The sequence below is a fragment of the Propithecus coquereli genome, unplaced genomic scaffold (assembly GCF_000956105.1).
Source record: "Propithecus coquereli isolate 6110/MARCELLA unplaced genomic scaffold, Pcoq_1.0 Scaffold69, whole genome shotgun sequence".
Lineage (NCBI taxonomy): Eukaryota > Metazoa > Chordata > Mammalia > Primates > Indriidae > Propithecus > Propithecus coquereli.
The window spans coordinates 3,671,090-3,694,977 of NW_012152951.1; the positions used below are offsets into that span (position 1 = coordinate 3,671,090).

Genomic DNA, 23,888 nt, shown 5'->3' on the forward strand with positions numbered 1-23,888 from the left:
ATTTCCTTTAGGACCATGGTTTAAGTGTGTGAGACAAAAGAAGGGGCTGCCCGGATCTGCCCACTCTCTCTCCCCCAAAGGAGACGCTGTCCATTGATCTTGTTTGGGTCCGAGTCCAGGCACTGCCTCTAAAGACTGATCCACACGCAACGTGACTTTTCCTTTCTTCTGTCCCCTTGTTTTTTGAATCTGTCTCCTGTGTGCTGATGTCTGTAAATGTGACCGCACCCCTTTCTGGCTCCTGTTGCTCCCACAGAGAAGCTCATACAGAAGGTCCCAGGGACTTGCCTTTGCTCAGTTACGAGGGTCAGAACCTGGAACGCTTACGTGAGATGCATCTCTGTGCTGAGAGCATCATTTCATTCCATCTCAGTCATGGGCCAGGGGATGATGTTTCCTGGCTTTGCATGTTTCATCAGATTCATTTTTTATTTACTCTGTTCTTTATTTTAGTACCATTGTGTACCCATCATCCTCTACAGAACCAAACTCATGTGCCGTTTGCCAACCAGGCAACTGCGTCTACTCTCTGGTGACTGAATAGCTGGGGGGCGACAGGAGGAGCCCAGTGTGCAGTCACTGCTCTTCGAGAATGTATTTGAAGAGAAAATAAGTAGAAGCGTCTGGCAGCATTTCTGACTCAAGTTTGGGAGAGAAAACAGGAATAGCAATACAGATTTGGGTGTCATCTGCACAGTAAAATTATAAGTTTTTATTTTTCCCCTCTGAGAGAGCAGAGCTGGGCCTTTTCCAGTAGAACCGCACCATGTCCTGTGCCCACCAGCCTCGGGAGCCTCTGTTTTTCTTTTCTTAGCTTTTTTATTGGCAGAGTCATTTACAGCCTCTGTGTTGTCCCAACTCCGAGGACATTTCTCTCTTCACCCGCCTCGATCTCTCCACTGCACTGAACAGAGACACCGGGCCACCCGTTCTTGAACCTCCCTTCCCTCTTCACCATGACATCATGCCTGGATTTTCTTTCTTCCATCCCTTGGTCACCTCTTCTCGAGGACTCCAGTGCCTGTCCTGGGCCCACATTTCTTTCTAGTCCTTTCTCTTAATCTCCTCGAGACTTCTGGCTTCTGATGGCTTGGAGATGCTGATCGCACCCAGTTCCATGTCTCCAGCCCAGACCCTCCCCCGGAGATGGGGTTCCCACCAGTGGCTAATTTGACATCTCCGCCCCGGGGTCTAGCAGGTAGTCTCATGTTTGACATGTACACACAGAGCCCGTGGTCACGATTAATGGTGTAAACATCGACCTGAGTCTGTAAGCAGTCACCTGCCCACATAGCAGTTGCATGCGACCTTTGTCTTCCCTTCTTAGACCTCTGTGAGTCGAGTACAGTTGCAGTGAGCCTGGCCTTGCAGCCCAGGTCACTGCACGGTCACTTCCCTGTGCCTGTGTGCCAGCATTCTTTCCCGCTGCCCATGCTCCGAGTCAAGGCCTGGTGGTCTCTGCCCAGACCACTGCAGTAGCCCCCGGCGTGCTCTTACTGGTCTCTGTTGGATCTGGGTTGGATCTGGGCTTCAGAGGGTCAGACTGGGCTTCATGCCTCAAGTCTCTCCATCCCAACATGCCAGCCACTGGACTGCCACGTTAGTCTTCTGAGGCAGAGTTCCAGCCCTTTCTGTCCCTTGATGGCTGTCCTTGGCCTGTAGAATAAAGTCCAGTCTCCTTCCTGAGCACTCTCTTTGTGATCTGACCTCCCCCCGCTTCCAAGTGTTCTATTCCTTCACGGGCTGCTTTCTAGCCAAACTGAACTTCTTTGTCTGTTTTCCACCTGAGATGTCCCACTCCATCACCTGGTCTATCTTCAGAGCCCCCCAGACAGGAAGGCCAGCCTGCATGCATGTGCGCCAGGGGTCTTTCCTGAATGCCCACTGGAGGTGGGAGTCATCTACTGCCTTGCCCTCAACCCCAGCTGCTGGGGCGCTTGTGTTCTGTGTTCCACTCTCTCTTATCCCAAAAATAGCTTTCGGCTCCAGCCGCCTCTTCTGGGACGACCTCAGTGCCACTGCCTTTATCTGGAACTTTATCTTTTCTCCCTTGAACCATTTCTTAGCAGCCTCCTGGCCAATCACACCAACACTAGACTCTCCATCCACCGCCATTCCCTACGTGCTGTCAGAGTTGGGCAAAAAACAAACCAATAACTGCTACCGACTCTCCCCTGCAGGCCCATCGCTCCAGGCTGTGGCTCTTGGGTCTGGAGTGGGTCATCGGCTCAGGAGTAACCAGTCCATGGCATGGCCAGGCGTGAGACCTGGCTGGAAGAAATGGGCTGGAGCCAGCAGCTCTTGATCTAAGAGCCCAGAAGAGGAAAGAATCATGGCTGAGTGGTCACCAGGTGCAGGCTGGGCCTGGGCTTGTGCCAGGGGGAAGAGAACACAGAGGATGCATAAGCAGAGAAAGATGCTTGGCAACAGGTCGGCAAGGAGCAGATGGGGCATGAGCGGAGTCACAACGCTCATGGCACAGCACTGGAGCGAAACCCACACGCTCCTACCAGTCACCCGAGAGCCACCCTGAGCCCAGGGCGGTTCCACCTTAAGTGCCTTTGACGCCCTCCGGCTCCTGTCCTTGAATTCCCTCGGGTCCATCTCTCCATAGCCCCTCACGTCCTTAGCAGCAAGGGACAGTAGCAGCTGGGAGTCTGGCTCTTCCTGTGACACCTCCCTTGCTACTGTATTTCGTGGTATACCTTACCTCCCAACTAAATTTAAAAACCAGAAGGACAAGGACTGTGTTGCTATCATGTTGGTACCCCCAGGGCCTGGCCCTGCGTCTTCCTCATGGTAGGAACCCAGGGAGTAATTCCTCTAAATGACTGAGTAAACAAATCCAAAATCCACCTGCTTCTTGCACTTCCTATGTAGATTGCTTACTCCGTGGTCAAATATTTTCTATATTGTGAATGCTAAGATAAGTGTAATACACACACACACACACACACACACACACACACACACACATATACACACGGAGTACTTGAATAGCTCTTTCTCTACGGAGCAAGAAGCATGATCATATTATAAATAAGACCAAGGAGGTAGTTTTTGTTAACAGTTAATTTATTCAGTCTATTCTATCATTGCCTCCTTTATATAACCAGAAACTAGCTGAGCACAATTTCTTCCTTTTTATTATCTCATTTCCATGCCAGCTTTTTAAAATTACGTTTTGTTAATTTTTTAACTTACCCGACTTCATGAGTTCAATAACGTTGAATGGTACTGATTCCTTTTCTCAGCGGCGTCCAGGCATGACAGTAATAAAAATGGATCATTTTATTAGTTTCAAGTTTTCCTACTCGTTGGAAGGAAAGCCACACGTAGGTCTTTGCCACTGTTTAATTAATGCAGCTCTGTTCTATCTACAAAACCAACATAATACTGAATTTATAAGTGATACATTACATTTTTATTCTCAAACTCCTCCTGTTTAGTTGCTTTTATTTTTTTTTTAATAGATTCAGAGGAGAAAGACAATAAACTCCCGCCTGCTCAGACATGCACGTGCTGTAAGCCATTTGGATTTTAGTGTGTTGCTGGGATGGTGTAACGTGTCAGACAGGCCCGAAAAAAGCAGTGGGTAGTATGAAGACAGTTTAGTTAGTTAGGAAGCTTCACACGTATTCTACGCGGTGTTAGATGATGCCTCCTTGTTTGGTTTTATATGATGCTAAAGTAAACGCTTTAGAGAATGAAGGCCATTGGGTGCGAGGTGGGGACAGGGTGAGAGAGGAGGGAAGGGGGGCCATTGTCCTCATCAGTGGGACGCTTCATGCTTCTATCGAAGTTTTTGCTTTAAAATGTTTCCAGCCAAATAAAATAGAGGGTAAACTTGGGGTGACTTTGAGTTTTTGTTAAAAATATGAAGACTGCCCGCTTGTGTTCTGCTGTGCAGATAGACCATGGGGTATCTGTGTAAATTCTGACTATAAACGCCAATAAAACGGTTCTCTCATCTGACCAGGCAGGGTTCTGCAGCATGTTTGCAAACGTACTGATTATTGCACAATAAATGCATGTTTCGGTGGGATTGGCCTTAGCAGTCAGCATTCCTTGCATTTGAAAGTGAGGAAAGTGATTGTATTGTTATTGTCAACAGTTGTATAAAGAAAGCCTGAACCGTCTTAGGATAATGGTTCAACAGAGCCAGAGTTCCCAGATCCCTGGCGCCTTCTCAGAGCTCCTTGTCCTTCCTGGACCCCAGACCCCGGACCCCCAGGTTTACATTTCTACCCAATCCCACCCTCTTGAGTCTCTTTCCCCCTCCGTCCTCTCTCTCTTATCCCAAAAATAGCTTTTGGCTCCAGCCGCCTCTTCTGTGACGACCTCAGTGCCGCTGCCTTTATCTGGAACTTTATCTTTTCTCGCTTGAACCATTTCTTAGCAGCCTCCTGGCCAATCACACCAACACTAGACTCTCCACCCACCGCCATTCCCCACATGCTGTCAGAATTGAGCAAAAACAAACCAATAACTGCTACCAACTCTCTCCCGCAGGCCCACGCAAGGCCAGACTCTTGAGCCAGCCTCCCCATGCCCTTCCCCAGCCTCATTCCCGGCCCCCGGACCCCACACAGCCCACGCGTGGCTCACACGGACTTGCTCAGCTCCCCATGCACACTTGACCTTCCCACCTCTCTGCGCCTTCATGTCTGCTTGCTGTCACCTCTCACCTGCCCCTCACGATACCACCGAGGGAACTGCTTTTCTCCTGGGCAGTGGGTCACTCTCTTGAAGTTTATCTTGTTCTTATATCATTTCTCTCTTATTCTGGCACTTAAAACACTATGATGGGCCGGATGTGATGGCTCACGGCTCTAGTCCCAGCTACTTTGGAGGCTGAGTCAGGAGGATCGCTTGAGCCCAGGAGTTAGAGGTTGCAGTGAGCCAAGAATGACATACATCACTGCACTCTGGCCAGGGCAACAGAGCAAGACCGTGTCTCAAAAAAGAAAAAAAAAGCCCACTGTGATAATTAAGCCATTTCCGTGGCTGCCTTCTCCACATTTTTTTCCCCACAGCAATGCTTTTTATTGATGTTTTAGGGAGTTAAACATTTAAGAAAAAGGGGATGATGTGATATACTCATCAAGAGGTGATAAGAGCCCTACAAGAGATTCCTTTGACTCTGATTCAGAGAGAAGGAGAAAGGACCAGTTATCCCCAAGATTAACGGCTGAAGGCTGCATTGATCATTTAAGAGGCCTAAATGGCATCTTGGAAGGGAGCCCTGGGGCAAAAAAGAGAAAACCTCTGCAACCCTCAGGCTTCAGTTTCCTCCCTTCTCACACGGCAACCTCAGTTTTCTTTAAACCTCACCTTCTGAAATTGACTTGGACGTCTTCATCCTGCCCTGCAAAAACTGAGTATTGGCATCTTTTTAAACTTATTTGTTCATCTGATAGGTCAAGAGAGAGACAGAGAAAGATTCGGGGGGAGGGGGGAGGAAGAGAGAGACAGAGACAGAAAGAGGCAGAGAGAAATGTCTTCTCTATTCTTGAGTTCCAGGAAAACAACGGCTTTTTCCTCTTCCCTTCACCTATCCAGTACCCATTATAGAGAGGATGCTCGGCGCGTGTTATTTGGATTATTGTGAGGTTGCTCAGAATGTACAGTGCAGTGGTTCTCGATTGGACAGGTGATTTTGTCCCCCAGGGACATTTAGCTGTGTCTGGAGAGGGTCTGGTTGTCACAACTTGGGGGCTGATACTGACATCTAGTGGGTAGAGGACAGGGACGCAATGGAGCATGCTGCAAGGCACAGGGCAGCCCCCACCCCAGCAGAGATTCTCCTGGCCCCAAACGTAAAGCGTGCTGAGACTGAGGAACCCTGATCTAGTTGGAGTTAAGACAGTTCCGTCTTCACAGGGTGGTCATATATGTTAAATAACGTATATAAGAACTTTGTAAATTGTAAAGTGCTGATCCACACGTCTCCCTTAGAGGAGAGATGTAATCGTAGTAGTCTGGGTCTATAGTGGTCTACGCATTTTTGTTGTTGTTCCTGTCATCATTGTTAATTTGGTAAGCGGGAGAGATCCACTGATGGTTTCCAGGCAGGGGAAGGGCATGGTCACCGTGGTATCTTAGAAGAGTCAACGTGTCGTTGGATGGGAAGCAGGAAGGGGAGAGACTGAAGCAGAGGAGGCCATTTAGGAGACTTTCGTGATAGTCGAGACAAGGGGTTATGTAAGGTAACGTAGGCTGCTGGACGCTGAGAGGGAGGCAGAGATGCTGCGAGAAATGTGGGTAAGGGAAGATTGGCCCGTCTTGGCACTTGAGCGAATGTGCACGATAACAGGGAAGATGATGGTGGTGACTCGGAATCAGAACTGGGTGCTGGGGAGAAAGGAGGATGGTTAAGTCAGAGAGAAATGCATGCAACACCTGCTCTGCTGGGGAACGGGGCGGGGGGAGGGAAATGGGGAAGGGTCAGGATGAGACATGGGGGCCCCGCGAACGGGAAGAGCAGCCTCCTCGGCTTGTGATTCCCCGGGTCCCAGGTCAGTCCCCTGCAAGACCTGGCTGGGCTGCGGGTCCTGGGTTCAGCGCAAGCCGCCCCTCGTCCGTCAGCAGCCCCCGCCTCCTCAGTGCAGCTGGGGGAGGCCTGTGTCCCTCCCTGCCAGGGCAGCCTCCACACCATCGCAGCCTTCCCGTCTCGCAGGGGCTCTTCCTGGGGCCTGAAAGGCATGGATCCCCCCATTCCGGGGTGACCAGCCCCGATTCTGCCTTCTGCCTCGTCCCTGCTGAAGACAAGCTCCCGCTTCGCCCTGTCACATGCAGACATGCCCTTCTTATCTTGGTGTTCATGGAGTTCTTTGCTTTTCCACTGTGTGAAACCCAGGCCCCTACACAGGGAGTGTTAACTGAATAACACCAGGCAGAGAACGTGCGTTTCCCGATCATTGAGAAAAATAACAATAGGAGCAATGAGTGTTGATATGTCATCGAGGGTGAGGATGAAAAAAGACAGGCTTGACTTTGACTTTCAATCTCAGAGGTCAGGAGACCAAAGAGCAAGTGGTGTGTGTGGCCACATCGGGGAGAGGGACCAGAAACAGGGGGCTCTTGACAGGGGCACAGGGCGCTCGTGGGGAGCTCAGGAGTGTGAGCTCTCTGCAGATGAGGAGGCCACAGGAGCAAGACATCAGTATTCCATCAAACTGAAGGAAAAGGATAGACAAAGAAGAATGAAAAAGATACAGATGCCCAGAGGCTAGTGCGTCACTGCGGGGTTGAGTTAGGGGTAAAGAAAGGTCACCGATGGTCTGGAATCAGACTGACCCTTGCGTCCAGTTAGTTTTAGCGGAGGTGACCAGAGTTAGCTGGGACCATCATGACTTTGGGCATCTCCTCTCACGGGCTCCAAACCCGGGCTCGTGTTTCACAGAGTAGAGAACCAGCCCCTGGACAAGATTCGCCGGTGATTTTTAGCAGGTAGACGGCAATCCCTAGCCAGGACGGCCTCCCCCAGACATAAGTCTGTGTACGTCCTTTGGGCTTCCATGGCTGTAGCAAGAGAGACCTGGACGACTAGATTCTTTGAGCTCTGAAACTCCCCTTATTCTAGAACATGTCTGGACAGGCTTATTCTCCCCTTACAAGTTCTCTGATCCGGGGTTAAAAGGAACCCGAGAGTGGGTATAAAGGCCACTGGCTCTGGGTGGCAGGACTGTCACACCAGGACGGCTGTGGGCTGGGGAGAAGACGCGTTCGGCCACATACAAGCAGAACGTGGACTGTCTCGAGCCTGAGATGGGATCTGCGATTTCTGTGTTGATGTTCTTGCTGGGTTTGTGCAACATGACTTAGCACCTTTGCGTCCTGTGACTGTCCCTGTAGCATTAGGTAAGAACAAGTTCAGGTTTGACCATCAGAACAACATCTGGGGCAAAGTTAAACCGCAGATGACAGACAGCGCAGACACTGCCGGGGGCGGGAGAGCCTCTTGCCTAAACCCACCCTTGTGCACCAAAGAGTTGAGTTTGGTGGAGGAGCGTCATTCCGCATCATTTCAAAAGTCTTGTCATAAACTCTGCGACATAATCTGTCACAAGTAGGAAGCACCCTTCTGGAATAGACTCGTTGCCCCATGGCAGCTTCTGCAGAAAGAAAAGTGTTCGTGGCTGGTGGGTTCTTGTTTACGGTTCTTTTCAAATCTACACGTTTAATCCCCTTGCTCTGCTTCCCCCGTTTGGTCTGCGGCATGGAGCCTGATTTCCCCGGGGAGATTAAGGATGGGTTTGTAGCAGTATCACAGAGTATCTCTCACACTGTTTGTGTAAAGAGACTAATTGTCACCTACTCGGTTCGGTTACTCGGACTTTCCCAAAACGTCACCCCAATCCATAGGCAGCAGCGAAAAGGCTGCTCAACAATTAGAACATGGAAAAAGCTTTTTGTTAAAAACCTAAATAACATCCTGTGTCAAAACAAATGTGACAATGGGCTATTATTCCTCTGCCATAATAGCATGTTGTCACATCGCTGTGTCCTGCGTGGAGGGGGATGGGGAGCTCTGTGGGAAGGGCTGGGGTGGGGAGGCGTGCTGAAACCTGAGAGCCGCACTTCCTGGTTTTGCATTTTCTAAAAACAGAAACTGCTCCTTGGGGAGGTAACTCAGAGGTTCATCCCTGCAGGTGCCCGGCCTCAGCCCCGAGTTCATTTCCAGAGAAGGGCCCTGCGGTTGCCGGAGAACACCAGCTACAGCGACCTGACCGCGTTTCTCACGGCCGCCAGCTCCCCCTCGGAGGTGGACAGTTTTCCTTATTTGCGAGGATTAGACGGGAATGGAACAGGTAATTTGAGTCTCTTCTCTTTTCAGGTGGGGCTTCTGTGTTTTAATCTCTGTGCGTGGATTTCGGATATGACTGAGAGTGTTCGCATTGCATGGGAGAATGGCACAAAGTTGCAAAAGGAGAACTTTTTCTGCAAGCTCAGGTGCGCTGCCGTTCGCCAGTGCATTTAGGGAATCGGGTCTGCACCCAGGCAGAACTGCATTTCAGTGCATTGATCTCCTTGAACCTTTCCGATTTTACCAGTTTCCCCGAGCACTCTCTCTGGGCTGTCCTGTGGAGAACTAAACATACTCAACTCAGAGAAGTTCTTATAGTCGAAATTGTAACATATTTTTTTTTTTTTTTACAAAGCATAAGATCAGAGTTGTGGGTTTTTGCCCTCTGCGGTCCTTTGCCTTGTCCCACGTGGAATGGGCGGTTGGGGGAGTGGCTGGCCCTGCTGCCCCGGCTGAGACACATGACCCCACCCATCCATGCGCTGTAGCTGTAGCCGGGAGGGACGTGGTGGCCCTCCACCTCCACCCCACGGGCACAGGGAGCACTCAGGATGGGGAGCGCTGCTTTCTGCCGCCCACGGCCCTCCAGCTTTGCTCACGTGGTTTCTTTCTCTGCACCTGCTCTCCCTGCTCTCAAAGCAGCCAGGCTTTGAAGTTGCTCTGGAATCTTCTTCTGGCAGATCTCTAAATCATCTCCGTCATTCTCACTGTTCTGACATGACACATGCAGCTAGAAGATCAGAGAACCCAAAAATACGTAACAGCCAGAAAATACGTAACAATTCCTTATCAGAGAAAGGCTGGAGACGTGAGCCTTCACCCCCATTCCCGTGCGACAGCACCATTCTCCGGAGCCCTCCGCACTAGGGTGACCCCCGTCGTCCTTGTGAAAAAGGTGCCAGGATTCTGGAGTCCTGAATTATTTTTTTGTCTCCCCACTCCTTTCTCCCGCACTTTAGTCACAGCATAAATTCCAAAATCGGAGGCTGTTCTGGGTTCAATCCTGCTACGTAAGTTACTGCATTTCCTAGGGACACTTTTATTGAATTTCAGTTAATTTTCCAATACTGTACATAAACCGGTTATTCTGAAACAGGTTTTAAACCTGAAATCTCTGATCCCTTTTGTAGCATGTTAGCAAGTTTCTGTTTACACATGAAGGTGACCTGGTGATTTTCGACTCCCTTTTCTCCCTTCCATGGTACCATTTTCTGAAATGTTTCTTCTTCCTATTTTTGTGCGCGCATGGTGTGATTAATGTGTCAGTGATTTGTCAACAGACTGATGCATAGTCGTCATCTTAAGTAAACGTTACTGGGAAAAAATATTGACTTTTACCTGAACTATGCAGGCCTGGAAAAAAGCGTCCTTCCAGGGAGCGTGAAGAAATCCCGTTCAAAATCCTATAACCTCCGTCCAGTCTCCCAGACAAAATGCAGCCAGACCCATAAAACCCTAAGTTGGAAGGAAAGCCTCCGTCCTCGGAGCTCATTAATTTTTTCTGTGCCCCACTTCTAGTAGCTCTTGAATAAGTCATGCGACCTGAGAAGACTGGAGCAAGAAGGACACAAAGACACGGGACTATTGATTTTAGAGGGGTTTGTTTTATTTGAAAATCGTTCCGTTATTTTGGAGAGAAGAGAGAAGGTCTTTGGAAGGTGACATTAAACTTCTTTTCCACTGGCAGATTGACCTAGAAAGGATCAGAGCATCTCGGAGACTGAGCAGGGAAGGCGCCCAGCCCACAGTACTCCACACGTACCTTGGGGTCTGGGGCGTGGGCTCCCTCGAGTGCAGACACCCCACGGGCTCACCGGCTCGCATCCATCTCCAGCGTCAGTTTGTCTTTTGCGCAGTTACTTACCTCCTGTTTTATAAAAGGCATCTAAGAGATTTCAGCCCAGAGGGAGAACCTGGCCCGGACGTGTCTTTGTGAGATGACAGGTCGTGGCTGGAGTTCACCGAGGGTGGCAGGAACAGAGAGGGCTGCAAAGGGGATAGAAGGGTCTCCATAGGAGGTTTTCGTTATAGTGTCGTAAAGGCTGTGGGTGTCCAGTTTAGAGGGACGTTCCAGAGTTGTAAGTAGAGAAAAGCCACGTGGAGATTGCAGCCACTTCCCCCCTTCTCTTCTCCGCCGGTCTGCTCCGTAGCTTCCTGGCATTGCAGAGGGGCGCCCTCCTCACGTGCAGGCCAGAGAGCATCACACTGTTCCCATGTTGCTAGGAAAGCACAACTGTTCTGGGGCTTTCCCGAGGGGTTTTGAAAACATAACTTACACTAATAACTCCAGGAAGACACAGAGGCGTCAACAAAATGACTAAGGTGCAGACTTTTCTTGCAATCCCAAAAAGTTGGTACTAGAATGCAAAGCCAAACAGAACCCTGGATGTTAGCTGAGCAGGACCTCCTGTGATGCAAGTGACCAAATGGGAGGGACAAGACGGTAGAGCTTGTCCCCTCCTGTGGTCCACAGTGTTTCCCCCTCGTCCCGCTGCTCTTACCTGATACCTTTCTTGATTCGGATGTAACGGGAGCCAAGTAACATCCAGATGGAACAGAAAGGAAAGCCTTGTTAGATATAGAACTTGGTATTTTGTGAAGAATTGAAGTCTCGTAACAAAGAATGGAAGGAAAATAATGTAGCCCTTCAAAGTATGAATCGTTGCAGGATAAAGAATGCAGGAAGGTAAAGGGAGAGCCGTTGGGAAGGCACGGAGGAGAAGCAGGTGTTTAATGGAGCCCCGAGGAAGGAGAGAGGCTTCGAGAAAGCAGATGTAATTGTCCGCAGTGTCTTACGACAGCTAGAGAACTTTTAAAGGAACATGACATTACATGAACCAATAATGAACCAAAAACGCATATCGCTTCCCATTAATATGCTCGATTCTACCGTGCTGTACTTACTTCTGCATGTTTCCAGCTGAGCATATTTATTTCCATAGTCTCACCTTCCTTAGTTTCAAGGATAAGAAATACAGACCACAGAGGAGTGGAGTCACTTGCCAGAGGCTACGTAGACAGTTAGTGGCAGATCTGGTACTGGAAGCTCATCTTCCTGGGCCAGGAATGTACAGGATTACGGGAAGGAAGGTTCCGTTTCTAGGGCTTTTCTACTCTAACCACCTGCTGCCGCCCTATTCAGGCATCCTGCCTAGGATGCGAGAAAACAGCCCTCCCTAATGGAAAGCATCATCTCTAAGTTGTTTATGCAAAGTCTAATAAGTTACTTAATGTCTCTGTAGCTTTAAGTTCTATCTTGTAGAGAGGTTCTAACAGAAGCCAGAATGACACCTTGTACTCCGGCTTTGCTGTTGCATCTCCTTTAAGCAATTGGCATATTTATGTCTCTCTTTCTCTCTCTCTCTTTTTTTTTTTGAGACAGAACCTCACTCTGTTGCCCAGGCTAGAGTGCCGTGGCATCAGCCTAGCTCACAGAATCCTCAAACTCCTGGGCTCAAGAGATCCTCCTGCCCCAGCCTCCCAAGTAGCTGAGACTACAGGCACACGCCACCATATCCAGCTAATTTTTGCTATTTAGTTACGAATTAGCCATACCCGGCTACTTTTTCCTGAGCTCAAGTGACCCTCCTTCCTCGGCCTCCCAGAGTGCTGGGATTACAGGCATAAGCCACTGCGCCCAGCCTGTTTATGTCTCAATCCATAAGATATTTTGACCAGAAATATGGTAAATACTGGGTGTGGGTTTTCTTTACCCTAAAATGAAGTGGCCAAACTGAAAGATTTCAGAACTTGAACCTGTAATTACAGCTTAGACCTTTCAATGAAATGTCCATTCCTGTGCCTTTCCCTTCATTGAAAAACAGAGATGGATGTGTGTGTTTAAAGGTAATGCTAATCTTAGCTGTGTAGAAATGGCTCTATGAAGATTTAACTATAACTCATTGTTGAGACTCTAAAATTCACTAGGTTTGCTTTAAATGTTTAAATCTAGTCCAAACTGGAGATTTGCATTAGCTCAGGTAGGTTGGTAGGTAAGTAGCTGAATAGGAAATCCTATAGATTGTGTTATAATACAGCTTACATTTTTTTTATCACTGTTTTTGTCATTCTGTTCAACAAAAGATATAAAATTATGGCAGAATACCTTTTGTGTGATACAGCATTTCACTGGAGAAAGATCCGAAATGGATTGCTTAAGTGCATAAATATCGCTCTCATAAGCATTGTCTAATTTATCCGTAGACAATCATTAAAGCTTTGGCTTGGACAAAAGGCCTCTAATGGAGAATAATTGGTATATTAAATTCCTTCTAAACAGACCAAAATAACAATGGCAACTAAAATAACTCATAAATATTTCAAATCCAAGTTTCAATAGGATACTTTTGAGCAGGATGAAGTTAATATTTTGATGCAATCCTTGAAGAAATTTACTATTTAGGAAAAAAAAAAGCAATCTCTACTCTAGAACATTTGGTTTCGTGTGGTAATCTGCCAAGTAATTAACGCGTGCACTGGGCTCACTTTGTATGGAAGTTATTTTCAGTGATTTTCACATACACGTCCATCTCCCGTTATAGAAAAGTCCTTCCCTTTTGAGGTCCCTTTTCAAAGCAAAGCACAGTAATGTAATTAGAATTGGCGAACTTGAGCTTGACCACTAACTAGCATATGCCCTTAGGCCAGCTACCATTACTACTGTCTCTGAGCCTGTTTTACATGTAAAAATGGGGGTTTTACCTGCCTTACTGCGTTATGGTGAAGATTATATATCTAAAGTGCTTAGATACACAGTTTCTGGCATGTAGGAGGTGCTGTGCTCAGTAATCGGTAGCTGCGACAATTTGTTGACTGTAGCCCCACGTGGGTACTTTGTGCATATGACAGAGAATGCCTCTTCCTTCTAGGAAACGGCAGCAGGCACGACCTGACCCCGGTCACAGCTGTCAGCGTCCACCTGCTCAGCGGTAACGGAACGCCGGTGCTGGTGGATGGTCCCATCTATGTCACTGTGCCCCTGGCCACACAGAGCAGCCTGAGGCACAATGCGTACGTCGCGGCGTGGCGGTTTGACCAGAAGCTGGGTAAGCACAAGTTCCGTGCAGGCGACTGGCTATCCGATGAGTTCGTTACTGTTCGATTTCCTTCTAAGAAGCCCGTGCGTGTCTGCTTTCCTTGAAGTTAGTGAAGGCTGCTGCTCACCGCACATTGCGTGGTTACTAGTGGGCAGAGCTACCTCCACTATGCATTCAGGCCCTCTCTTGGGAGTTCATTTCTTTTTTTTGCTTCTGTTTTGTACATTTAAGCTAATATACTTGAATCTTTAAGGGCTATTAGAGCTAAAAGTGGCTCTCCTAATTTTTATCCTTTTATTCTTCAGAAGCTCATATGATCGCTCTTGGTCATGCGGTTTTCTTTTTCTGTTTTCTAAAAAAGGAGAAATATTTGCCAATACTGTATAAAATGAAGAAAATAAAAATTACCCATAAATCCCACCACCTAGAGAAAACCGCTAGTATATTTCGAACTCTGTCCTTGTAGCCATTTCACTATGCATGTATGTATTCGTTATCAACTGCTGCGTAACGAATTACCCTCAAACTTAGCAGCTTAAAACAACAATGCAATCTACTGTCGCGCGGTCTCTGGAGGTTAGACATCCAGGTGCAACTGAGCTGGGTGGGTGGGGCTCATGGTCTCTTGCAAGGTGGCCATCAGGCTGTCAGCCAAGGCCCAGGTCATCACAAGCCAGGTTCAGCCAGGGGGCTAGAAAGCTCTCTTCCACACGCGTTACGTGGTTTGGGGCAGGCGTTGGTTCCTCGACTGCTCTTGGCCAGAGAGTTCAGGTGGGCCTCTCTGTAGCGCTTCTAACAACAGAGCAGCTTGCTTTCCCCTGAGTGCGTGATTCAAGACAAAATGAAAAACAAGATAAAAATTCAAAAGCACAAGTGCCCAGAATGGAAGTCATCATCTTTTATAATCTCAGAAGTGGCATGCCATCATTTCTTTCCACGTGCTGTTAACCACACAGGCCAACGCTGGTACAGACCAGCCCCAAGAAGTGGGGGGTCATTTGGGGCCATCTTAGAGGTTGCCTTCCACAAAGCGTGTTTGGCAAAAATGGGATGATATGCTAGGTACTGTTCTATAACATGCTTTTAAAAATCATCAGTATACCATAAACATCTCTCCGTAGCATTATTATTCTGCAGGAGCAATTTTAATGAGTATATAGTATCCCATTCTATGGATAGATGATAATTCAGTTCACCCATCTGCTACAATTGGAAAAGAAAATGTTACTGTTTTAACCAATGCTGTAAGAAATAACCTTTGTAGCTAAATCTTCATGCACAGCCGTGATTATTTCCTGGGGAGGAAATTTTAGAAGATGTGGAATTGTTGGGTTACAAAATATACAGAAGTATAAAACTTTTAAAAGGCATTTCTAAGTTTCCTTCGAGACAGTTTCATCAGTTTCCACTCAGGGCAGTAGCGTGGAAGCACATGTTCGTGCGGAGGATTTTGATAGCAAGGGGGTTCCGACTCCACTCTGCTGCCCCAGCCCCTGAAAGTCAAGCTTTGAAAATATCAGTTTTCGAGTAACCCAATTCAGGGTTTAAAACCGTTAGACCATGCATAAAGATGATTGGGAGATACTTTTTGTATCAAAGGTTCCTAGAGGTGCCACAGAGGGTGATCTGCTATACTCAAAGCCTACTGATTGAAATGTTCATCTCACCTAAAAAATACCTCCCCAGCAAATATTTGGGGACTGTGGCCTTTAGCCATGTTGACACACAAAATTAATCATCACGAGAGTAAATGAATTAATATTTGTATGAAGCTCAGTGCAGCACCTGGAACATAGCGAGTGCACACCAAGGGTTTAGTGAGTAAACACAGATCTCCCAACTGCACTGCACACAGCACGTTGTACATGCTGTCGTGGGCCTAGGGGTGTGGGCCGGCACAGCTGTGCAGTTCCTGGTTACTTCCTGTGCCCTTGAGCAGTTTAATTTACCTTTGAATCCTTGTGATCAAGAATAGTTCTTGGCATGATGCTAGGTACCCAACTAAAATGTATGTTGCATGGTCGAATCAGATAACTTATATGTTTTTTAAAAGCCAGAAGTTTAAGATATTCTGATATAACATCTATACTTAAGGTGACTATATACATAGAATTTGCCCTTACTTATATATGTATTAATACAGCAGTCCCCAACCTTTTTGGCACCAGGGACCAGTTTCATGGAAGACAATTTTTTGCATCGGGTGAGGGGAGCTGGGGGGAGTGGTTTAGGGATGATTCGAGTGCATCACATTTATTATGCAGTCAAACCTCTCTGCTGATGATAATCTGTATTTGCAGCCGCTCCCCAGTGCTAGCATCACCGCCTCAGCTCCATCTCAGATCATCAGACATAGATTCTCATAAGGAGCTCACAACCTGGATCCCTCGCATGCGCAGTTTACAGCAGGGTCCGTGCTCCTATGAGAATCTAATGCCCCACTAATCTGATGGGAAGCGGAGCTTATGCGGTGATGCGAGCGATGGGGAGCGGCTGTAAATACAGATGAAGCTTCGCTGGTTTTTCCCACCACTCACCTCATGCTGTGCAGCCTGGTTTTTAACAAGCCCTAGACCAGTACCAGTCTGCAGCCTGAGGATTGGGAACTGCAGGATTAATATATATGCTCACTAGAAGGATGATGCTTTGAGCTCTTTTTCAGAGAGAAAAATAGTTATATTGGATTTTTCTCTGTCCTAGAACTCCCATCCTGCTGTTTTTATTTTCCTCCTCCTTCCTGCCTTCTCTTTTTTGAATGAATATATTTGTATTTGGATGAGTAGAGCCAGAGGGATAAAAGATCATGCTCCTAAAAGGATGAAGCTTTCTTTAGAGATTCATGTGTAGGTTATATGTGCTGTAACCATATGGCACAGGTATATAAATTAGCATCCTTGCTCTCATTAGTGTATTTTGTATATAGTTCACACACAGAAAGTTATTTATTTATTTTTTGAGACAGGGTCTTGCTCTGTTGGGAGGACTAGAGTGCAGTGATGTCATTATAGTTCACTGCAACCTTAAACTCCTGGGCTCAAGTGATCCTCCTGCCTCAGCCTCCTGAGTAGCTGGGACTACAGGCATGCACCACCACACCCGGCTAATTTTTTAAATTTTTTGTAGAGGTGGGGTCTCACGATGTTACCCAGGCTGGTCTCAAACTCCTGGGCTCAAGCGATCCTCCTGCCTCAGCCTCCCAAAGTGCTAGGATTACAGGTGTGAGCTACCACACCTGGCCCAAAAATTATTTAAAGAATTTTTTGATATATATAGCATACTGAACCATCTCCACATCCTGATCCCTGGACCCTGTGAATATTACCTTATATGGTAAAGGGACTTTGCAGATGCAATTAAGAATCTTGAGATGGGGTTCTCCTGGGTTATCCGAGTGGGCCAGTGTAATCGCAGTGGTCCTTACGAGAGGGATGTGAGAAGAGTCAGAATCAGCAGAGACAGCATTGTGAGGACGGGAGCAGAGATTGGAGTGATGCTCTTTGACAGTGGGGAAAGAGGCCAAGGAATTCCGGAATTCTGGAAACTGAAGAAAGCAAGGAAAAGGATTCTCCCTTCTGAGCCTCCGGAAGGAACGAGCCCTGCCCACACCCTGGCTTGAGCCAGGGAACTAGTTTTGGGCTTCTGACCACTAGAAGTATAAGGGAAGAAATTTGTGGTGTTTTAAGCCCCCAAGTTTGTGCTAAGTTGTTATAGCAGCAATAGGAAACTGATACAATATAGAACTCAGTGAAAACAAAGAAATGTGCATTGTTATGAAGCCTCTGAAATATAAGTTATCCGATTCTCTTATTTCCTCTCTGGAAAAAGTCCCCAGGATACATCGAGCCATTTTTCATTGCATATCTTCATTGTGTAGTCAATCTATTTCCATTTAAATGGTCTTTTTAACTTAGCATCTACTGTGAAAAATACAACTGCCAAATTCCTGGCTGTAACAGATTGCATGTGCACAGAGAAAAGCCAACGTGTGGATAGTCATTCAAAAATAATCAAATGAATTAAAATATGTTTTCTGAAAACTTCAAGATTAGACGGACATTTCAAAGAAACCACAGGTCTTTTTAACTTACTAAACTCAATAAAAAAACTCATATTTCATAAGGTCTTTGTGACTATTATATTTAATCAATAATGTTATCTAAGTAGAAATTAAAATATTTAACTTAAATAAAAAATTCTTCAGATGCTTATCAAATCAGGAAAAGATTTGGGAAGGCATCAAACACATCTTAAGGACTTAATACAATTTACTAATTAGTGCTATTTATGAATATAATAACCACTTCAAATCAGTTAATACTTTAAATTTTTAGATAAATCAAAATAATTGTCAATTCCAAATTGTTTAACAGCCAGAAATAGCAACTTGTGAATCCATCAAGAATTTTTCATCTAAATCAGGGCTGGCCACCTATGACCTGAATGCTAGGAATAGCTTTTACATTTTTAAATGATTGGAGAAAAATACAAAAGAAGAAGGAAGGGAAATGGGAAGATGTTGGTCTAGAGATACAAAGTTCTGGAGATCTAATGTACAGGGTGGTGACGATACTTCACAATATTCTATTGCATACTTGAAATTTACTAAGAAGGTAGATTCTAAGCGTTCTCACCATCAAAGGAAAAAAAAAAGAAGAAGAAAAAGGAAAGAGAATGGTAACTGTGAGGGGATGGATATGTTAATAGCTTAATACATATATCAAGACATCCGGTCATATACTTTATATAAAATTTGTATTTGTCAATTAGATGAATAAAGATGGAAGGCATAAAGAAATCAAAAGAGGAAGAATATCTCATGAGACATGAAAATGGTATGAAATTCATATGTAAGCGTCCCTAAATGAAGTTCCACTGGAGCCCGGCCATGCCCATCTGGTGGCATATTGTCTGTGAGTGCTTTTGCGCTACCACGGCAGAGTTGAGTCATTGCAACAGAGATTTATGTCTCCACAAAACAAAAATATTTACTATCTGGCCTTTTATAAAAAAAGTTTGTGACCCCTGATCTAAATGCCCTCCAAGGGGAAGCTCTTAGAAAGCTCCAATGGAATATTACAACGCAAGTATGTTCTTCATTCTGCAGTATCAAACTTTGGGTGTTGATATAACCACAACTGTCATATTTCCTGTTAACCAGACAGCCCTCCTACATTTTGCCAGAGGTGACAATTGATGCTCAGAGTGACAGTACCTTCATTGTAGGGCCGGACTTCAAACTCTGGAAAGAAAGATGGAATCGTTTTGCAGTTCAATGGGACCTTCTGTTTCAATGATAAAATAACGTTTTAACACTAACTCAATAAACTCATGTTTTAACTCTAACTAGAATACTTTAATCCATGACTGCCAGGTAATTGAAAGTTGACTCTTAGGACAGAGACTTAGACATGTTCCCTTTCAAACACCATGAGAGTGGGGTCAGCATTTGATGCTGCCGTTTATCACACGTCTTTTTTTTTTTAAATGGCTACACCTGTCTTCATTTTTTTCTTTTGGAACAGGTGAAAAAGTTTTCATTATAGAAATTAGCATCTCCATATTTCAACCTATGTATTCATCAGAGGGTGACTTAATAGATTAACACTACCTTAGAATACAAATAACGTTGAATTTTGTTTAGTATGTTACAACAGTATGAGTTGGCTAATTGCTATATACCCTCAATAAAAATGATTCTTTTTAAGAAGCACAATTTGTGTACACAGGTTGAGGATTCCTAATTGGAAAATTCAAAGTCCAAAGTGCTCCAAAATCTGAAACTTTTAAAGTACCAACATGCCACTCAAAGGAAATGCTCATTGGAGCATTTCGGAATTCAGATTTTTTGATTAGGTATGATGCAAATGTTCTAATATCCAAAAAAATGTGAAATGCAGAAACACTTATGTTCCCAAGAATTTCAGATAAGGGGTACTCCACCTGTACTAGAATCGAAACTTTTGCCACATTTACATGCTTTGCTGAAACTATTGTATTAAAATGCTACTTGATTTATAGAGCAAAAGGGGACTCTATTTAGTGGATGTGTTTTCCTTTGAAGAATTAGCAGAATATTTTAATTCGTGGTCTTCTAATTTCTGCTCTGTCTTAGGGTGTCAAGGTCTATGAGGGGGTGAGAGAAAGTGAATATACACACCGTGTTATCAGTCATGTACAGGGGCCAGTTTGACCTTTGAAAGAAGAGTTTTCCTTCCCAGGTCTGGCAAAGGAAGTTTTGTTGGTCGTGGTGGATGCCTCTTAGCTGAGCCTTTCTGGACAGTGAGAGATGATTTTGTCAGCTCGATTTCACAGACATCTACCCTTCCTTCAGCCTGTAACTGGGGCAGCAGATGGCCGTCTGATGTACAGGTTGTCAAACTGAGATCTGACTTGTTGCCCCGGGGAATGGTCATTTATGAACAAGAAAACCAGGTCAGTGGTTCGACTTTAACGTGACTGACATAGAATGGCAAAGAAATCAAGATTTAAGATTCTGTTTTTGTTGTGTTTCTGCTGTTTAATGGTAACTTAGGATACTTGATTTGGATACCCTCCTCCTAAAGGGTTGACAGAAATAAAAGCATATTCTCAGAGTGAAGCTGCATTGTAGCAAATCCAGTTTTAACTGCCTTCCTAAAACACAGCGTGCAGAGTGTGTGTGGGTTGCTATAGAAATGGTGGTTACTGAACCAGCTTCTTATCATGTATGATGCATATGCATCAGGCACTCAGGAATACCCAGTCACAATTGGCCTGTAGTAGATGTGTCTCCGCTTCAGATGGTGAACATTACTGCCGATGCTGCGCCCACTCACTTCATTAGTCCTTTTAGGTAAGTCATGGCCATCTGGCCCTTGAAGGTGGAGCTTGGTTTAAAATACAGATCTGAGATTTTTTTTTTTCCATTTCATTGGGGGTCTTTTTGTGGGTGAGGTGTGTGCAGAGAATGGGAGTTCTTAAAAGCACTAGATTGTGTTTATAACTTTAAGAAAATGAAAATCACGTTACTGAACATGTAAGTTACGGACTTTGGGTGATAAGGAGGTGTCTAGGTAGGGTCCTCAGTTGTAGCAAATGTTCCACTCTGATTCCAGATGTTGATAATGGGGGAGGCCATCTGGTGGGGCCAGGGGGTCTATGGGAAATCTCTGTACCTTCCTCTCAATTTTGCTGCCAACCTAAAACTGCTCTTAAAACAATTGTCTTTAATAATAATTATTATTATTATACTGGCTTATCTTTTTCTCTATGTATCATAAACCACATGTCCAGATGGAAGAACTCAGATTGGAATACCGAGATGTAGTGATTGAATTTTAGGGATGAACTGTATTGCACCGTGTGGGCAAAAGTTAGAATGCAAAAAGGGCCCATTTCTCTAACAGTTAAGTATGTACATCAATGTGTGATATTAATTTTTAGAGCCCTGCTCATCATCTTCTATTTTTTTCAAAAAGAACAGACACAGCACTTAAAGGTATTAAACAACAGAGGAATCTGACTTACCTATGTGTAATATCAATCTATCCTTAAGAAAGCTGTTAGGAAATAGGTCTTTTCACAGGGAAGACTATTGCTTAGAAACAAAGAAATAACTCTCAGGAAAAGAGTCTCTACTTTCCCAGGTATTAAAATCACCCTTCGGAGTGAATTGGGCTTTCATGAGACTTGTAGAAGCAAAAAGGGTGGTTTACCTACAAAGAAAGCAGACTGAAGTGATTGCAGGTAGCAGAGAACACAGAGGGGCATGTGACTTCATCTGGGTAATGATGACAGTCCAATGAACACTTTCTCTTGTCAAAGATCTTGGCAGCCAGGCGGTCGGTCATCATTTCTCTTTTGAGGTCCAGTTCGGTGTCTTTTGCCACCACGGTCCCTCAGCAACCCAGTGGCAGTGATCTGCTCCTGCTGTCCGGGTGGAGGGGAGAAAGGCCCCTAGCACTTGCCCTGCCCTTGGGAGAAGTACCACGCACAGTGATCTCAGAACACGGACATTTGTTTTTCAGTGTTGCCTAGCAACTCAAAAAACAATCTTGTAGTCAATCCATTCCTAAGAATTTGTTAAGCCTTTGGTGTTTATATCCCCCGCCCCTGCCTAAAATTGAGAATTTTCAGAAAATAAAACCTTCACAGTAGCCCTAGTGTAGTTGTGGTTCGGGGGATCTTTTGTTTTAAAACCCTATTCTGAGCGACTCAGTTTTCTTAAAGTATCATTTCTCGTAGAAATAGAATTTCCCATGCTTGGTGTCACCTGCCTTTCTGGTCTTAGATTATCAAGATCAATATGCTCCCCCCTGAAAGAAAACATGTCATATTTTACAGTCAACTCGTAATTACCACTTATGGAGTATCCACTCTGCAGATTGTCAGTGGCAAATTTGCATCTTCTGGTTGTCTTTTCCCTAAGCCTCAACGCCCCTTAGTTTGCTGCTATTTGGCCTGGATTTTAAGTACGCATCTAACACACTCATTCTTGTATGAGCCCAGGTAAAGAATGGTTAGGAAGGTAATGATGCCATCATTGATTTCAGAACCAAATATCTTTGGAATGTCTTCTGTTTTCACTTACCTTGACTTGAACGGGTAATTAAAAGTTATCATTGTTTTTGATAGCTTGGAATATTGCATTGGATGAGATACAGCCATCAGCATTCATGAGTAGCGTAGAGGCAGCATCCCGCCCAGCAGCCAAGGCGGCTTGGACTTTAATCCTGACTCCTCCCCAGGTTGCCAGTTGTGTGATCTTGAGCAAGTCCTTTCATCTCTCTGGGACTCAGTTTTCTCATCTACAAATCAGGAATAATAATAGTCCCTGACTCACAGAATTGCTGTGAATGGAGAACACTTAGAATGGGGCCTCGCCCTTGGTAAAAAGGCTCCTGCATATGCTAGCTGTTATCATTATCATAATCATTGCTATTGTTTAGCCCATATAGAGTTTGTCATTTTTTTTGAAGTATGATACAGGGAGATGGGTGCAGTAAAGCCTTAATGTCCTTAAATGTAACACCCCAGTCTCACCCACAGCTGATACTGAGCTGCGATGCCCGGCCGTCCAGTCTGATTGGTTGGTCCCATACTCTACCAGCTGTTCTGTATTTGGAAATGTCATCGTTTGGAACTGAACTTCCAAATGACCCTTAAAGTTCAGAATAGGTGGCGCCTTTTCATTTGAGTGAAGCGGGAGTGAATGTCTCCTGGTGTGCAGGGCGAGTATCTCACCCGTAGGTCGCCCAGCTCTGCTCTCCCCTTCACTGCAGCAGAACAGCCTTTGCAGCAGCCTGTGTTGTCCTCACTTCGCAGGTGGGGACACTGAGGGTGGGCACTGGGGAGAGATGAAGACCCCAGATGTCCGCGGTTTCCTGAACAAGCGTCGGTGTTTCCCAAACTGGAGCCTGAAGACCCAGTGGGCTCCTTTGGAGCCTGGGAATTGTCTGTAAGGATTTTCAAATTTGGAGTTCCATCATGATCCTTTAAAAAACTTAGCGTGGAAATATTCTACATCATCTGGATTCAATTCAGAATTTTAAACTATCAGGTACTGTTATTGCCTGGATTTGCATTTATGAGCAGACTATTTGACAGAGTAGGACTCATGAGAACTGAACAGTGGTAGATGTAGGATATAAATGGTGCAACCCCAGCACATGAAGGAAAAGTGAAATCAAAGTATGCAAAAGAAAGAAGGGAAGTTTTACAGTAAGTTCAGCTTGAGAAGGGTGGGAGGGAATCGAATCATAGCTGTGCCAAGCTCAACAGAAGCCCCACCTAGCTATCTTTGTCATGATCACGTGGCAAGTGACAAGTTCAGTTGTACATCATCAGGTACTGCATTCAATTGGTGTTTTTAATTTGAATTTCATTTTGAACCTATAGCCTTGCTTCTGTTTCTATTTGTCAATTTGTTTGGGTTTTATACTTCTGTATGAGCTGTAAGCCCTTTTATATTAATAGTAGCACATATGTAACATGTTATGATTTTTTAAATAAGATCAACACTTGGTGTGAGAATTCTTTTTTCTTTTGAAAGCAGTTTTGTGCAT

General features: G+C 45.3%; 1 protein-coding gene across 1 annotated transcript in view; it reads left to right on the forward strand.

The window, feature by feature from the left end:
- FAM171A1 (family with sequence similarity 171, member A1) overlaps positions 1 to 23,888 on the forward strand; it is a 59,748-nt gene that overhangs the window by 21,862 nt on the left and 13,998 nt on the right. The window contains exons 2-3 of the mRNA XM_012660949.1: positions 8,655 to 8,813; positions 13,678 to 13,854. Coding sequence (XP_012516403.1) covers positions 8,655 to 8,813; positions 13,678 to 13,854 — 336 coding nt within the window. The remainder of the gene's footprint in view (positions 1 to 8,654; positions 8,814 to 13,677; positions 13,855 to 23,888) is intronic.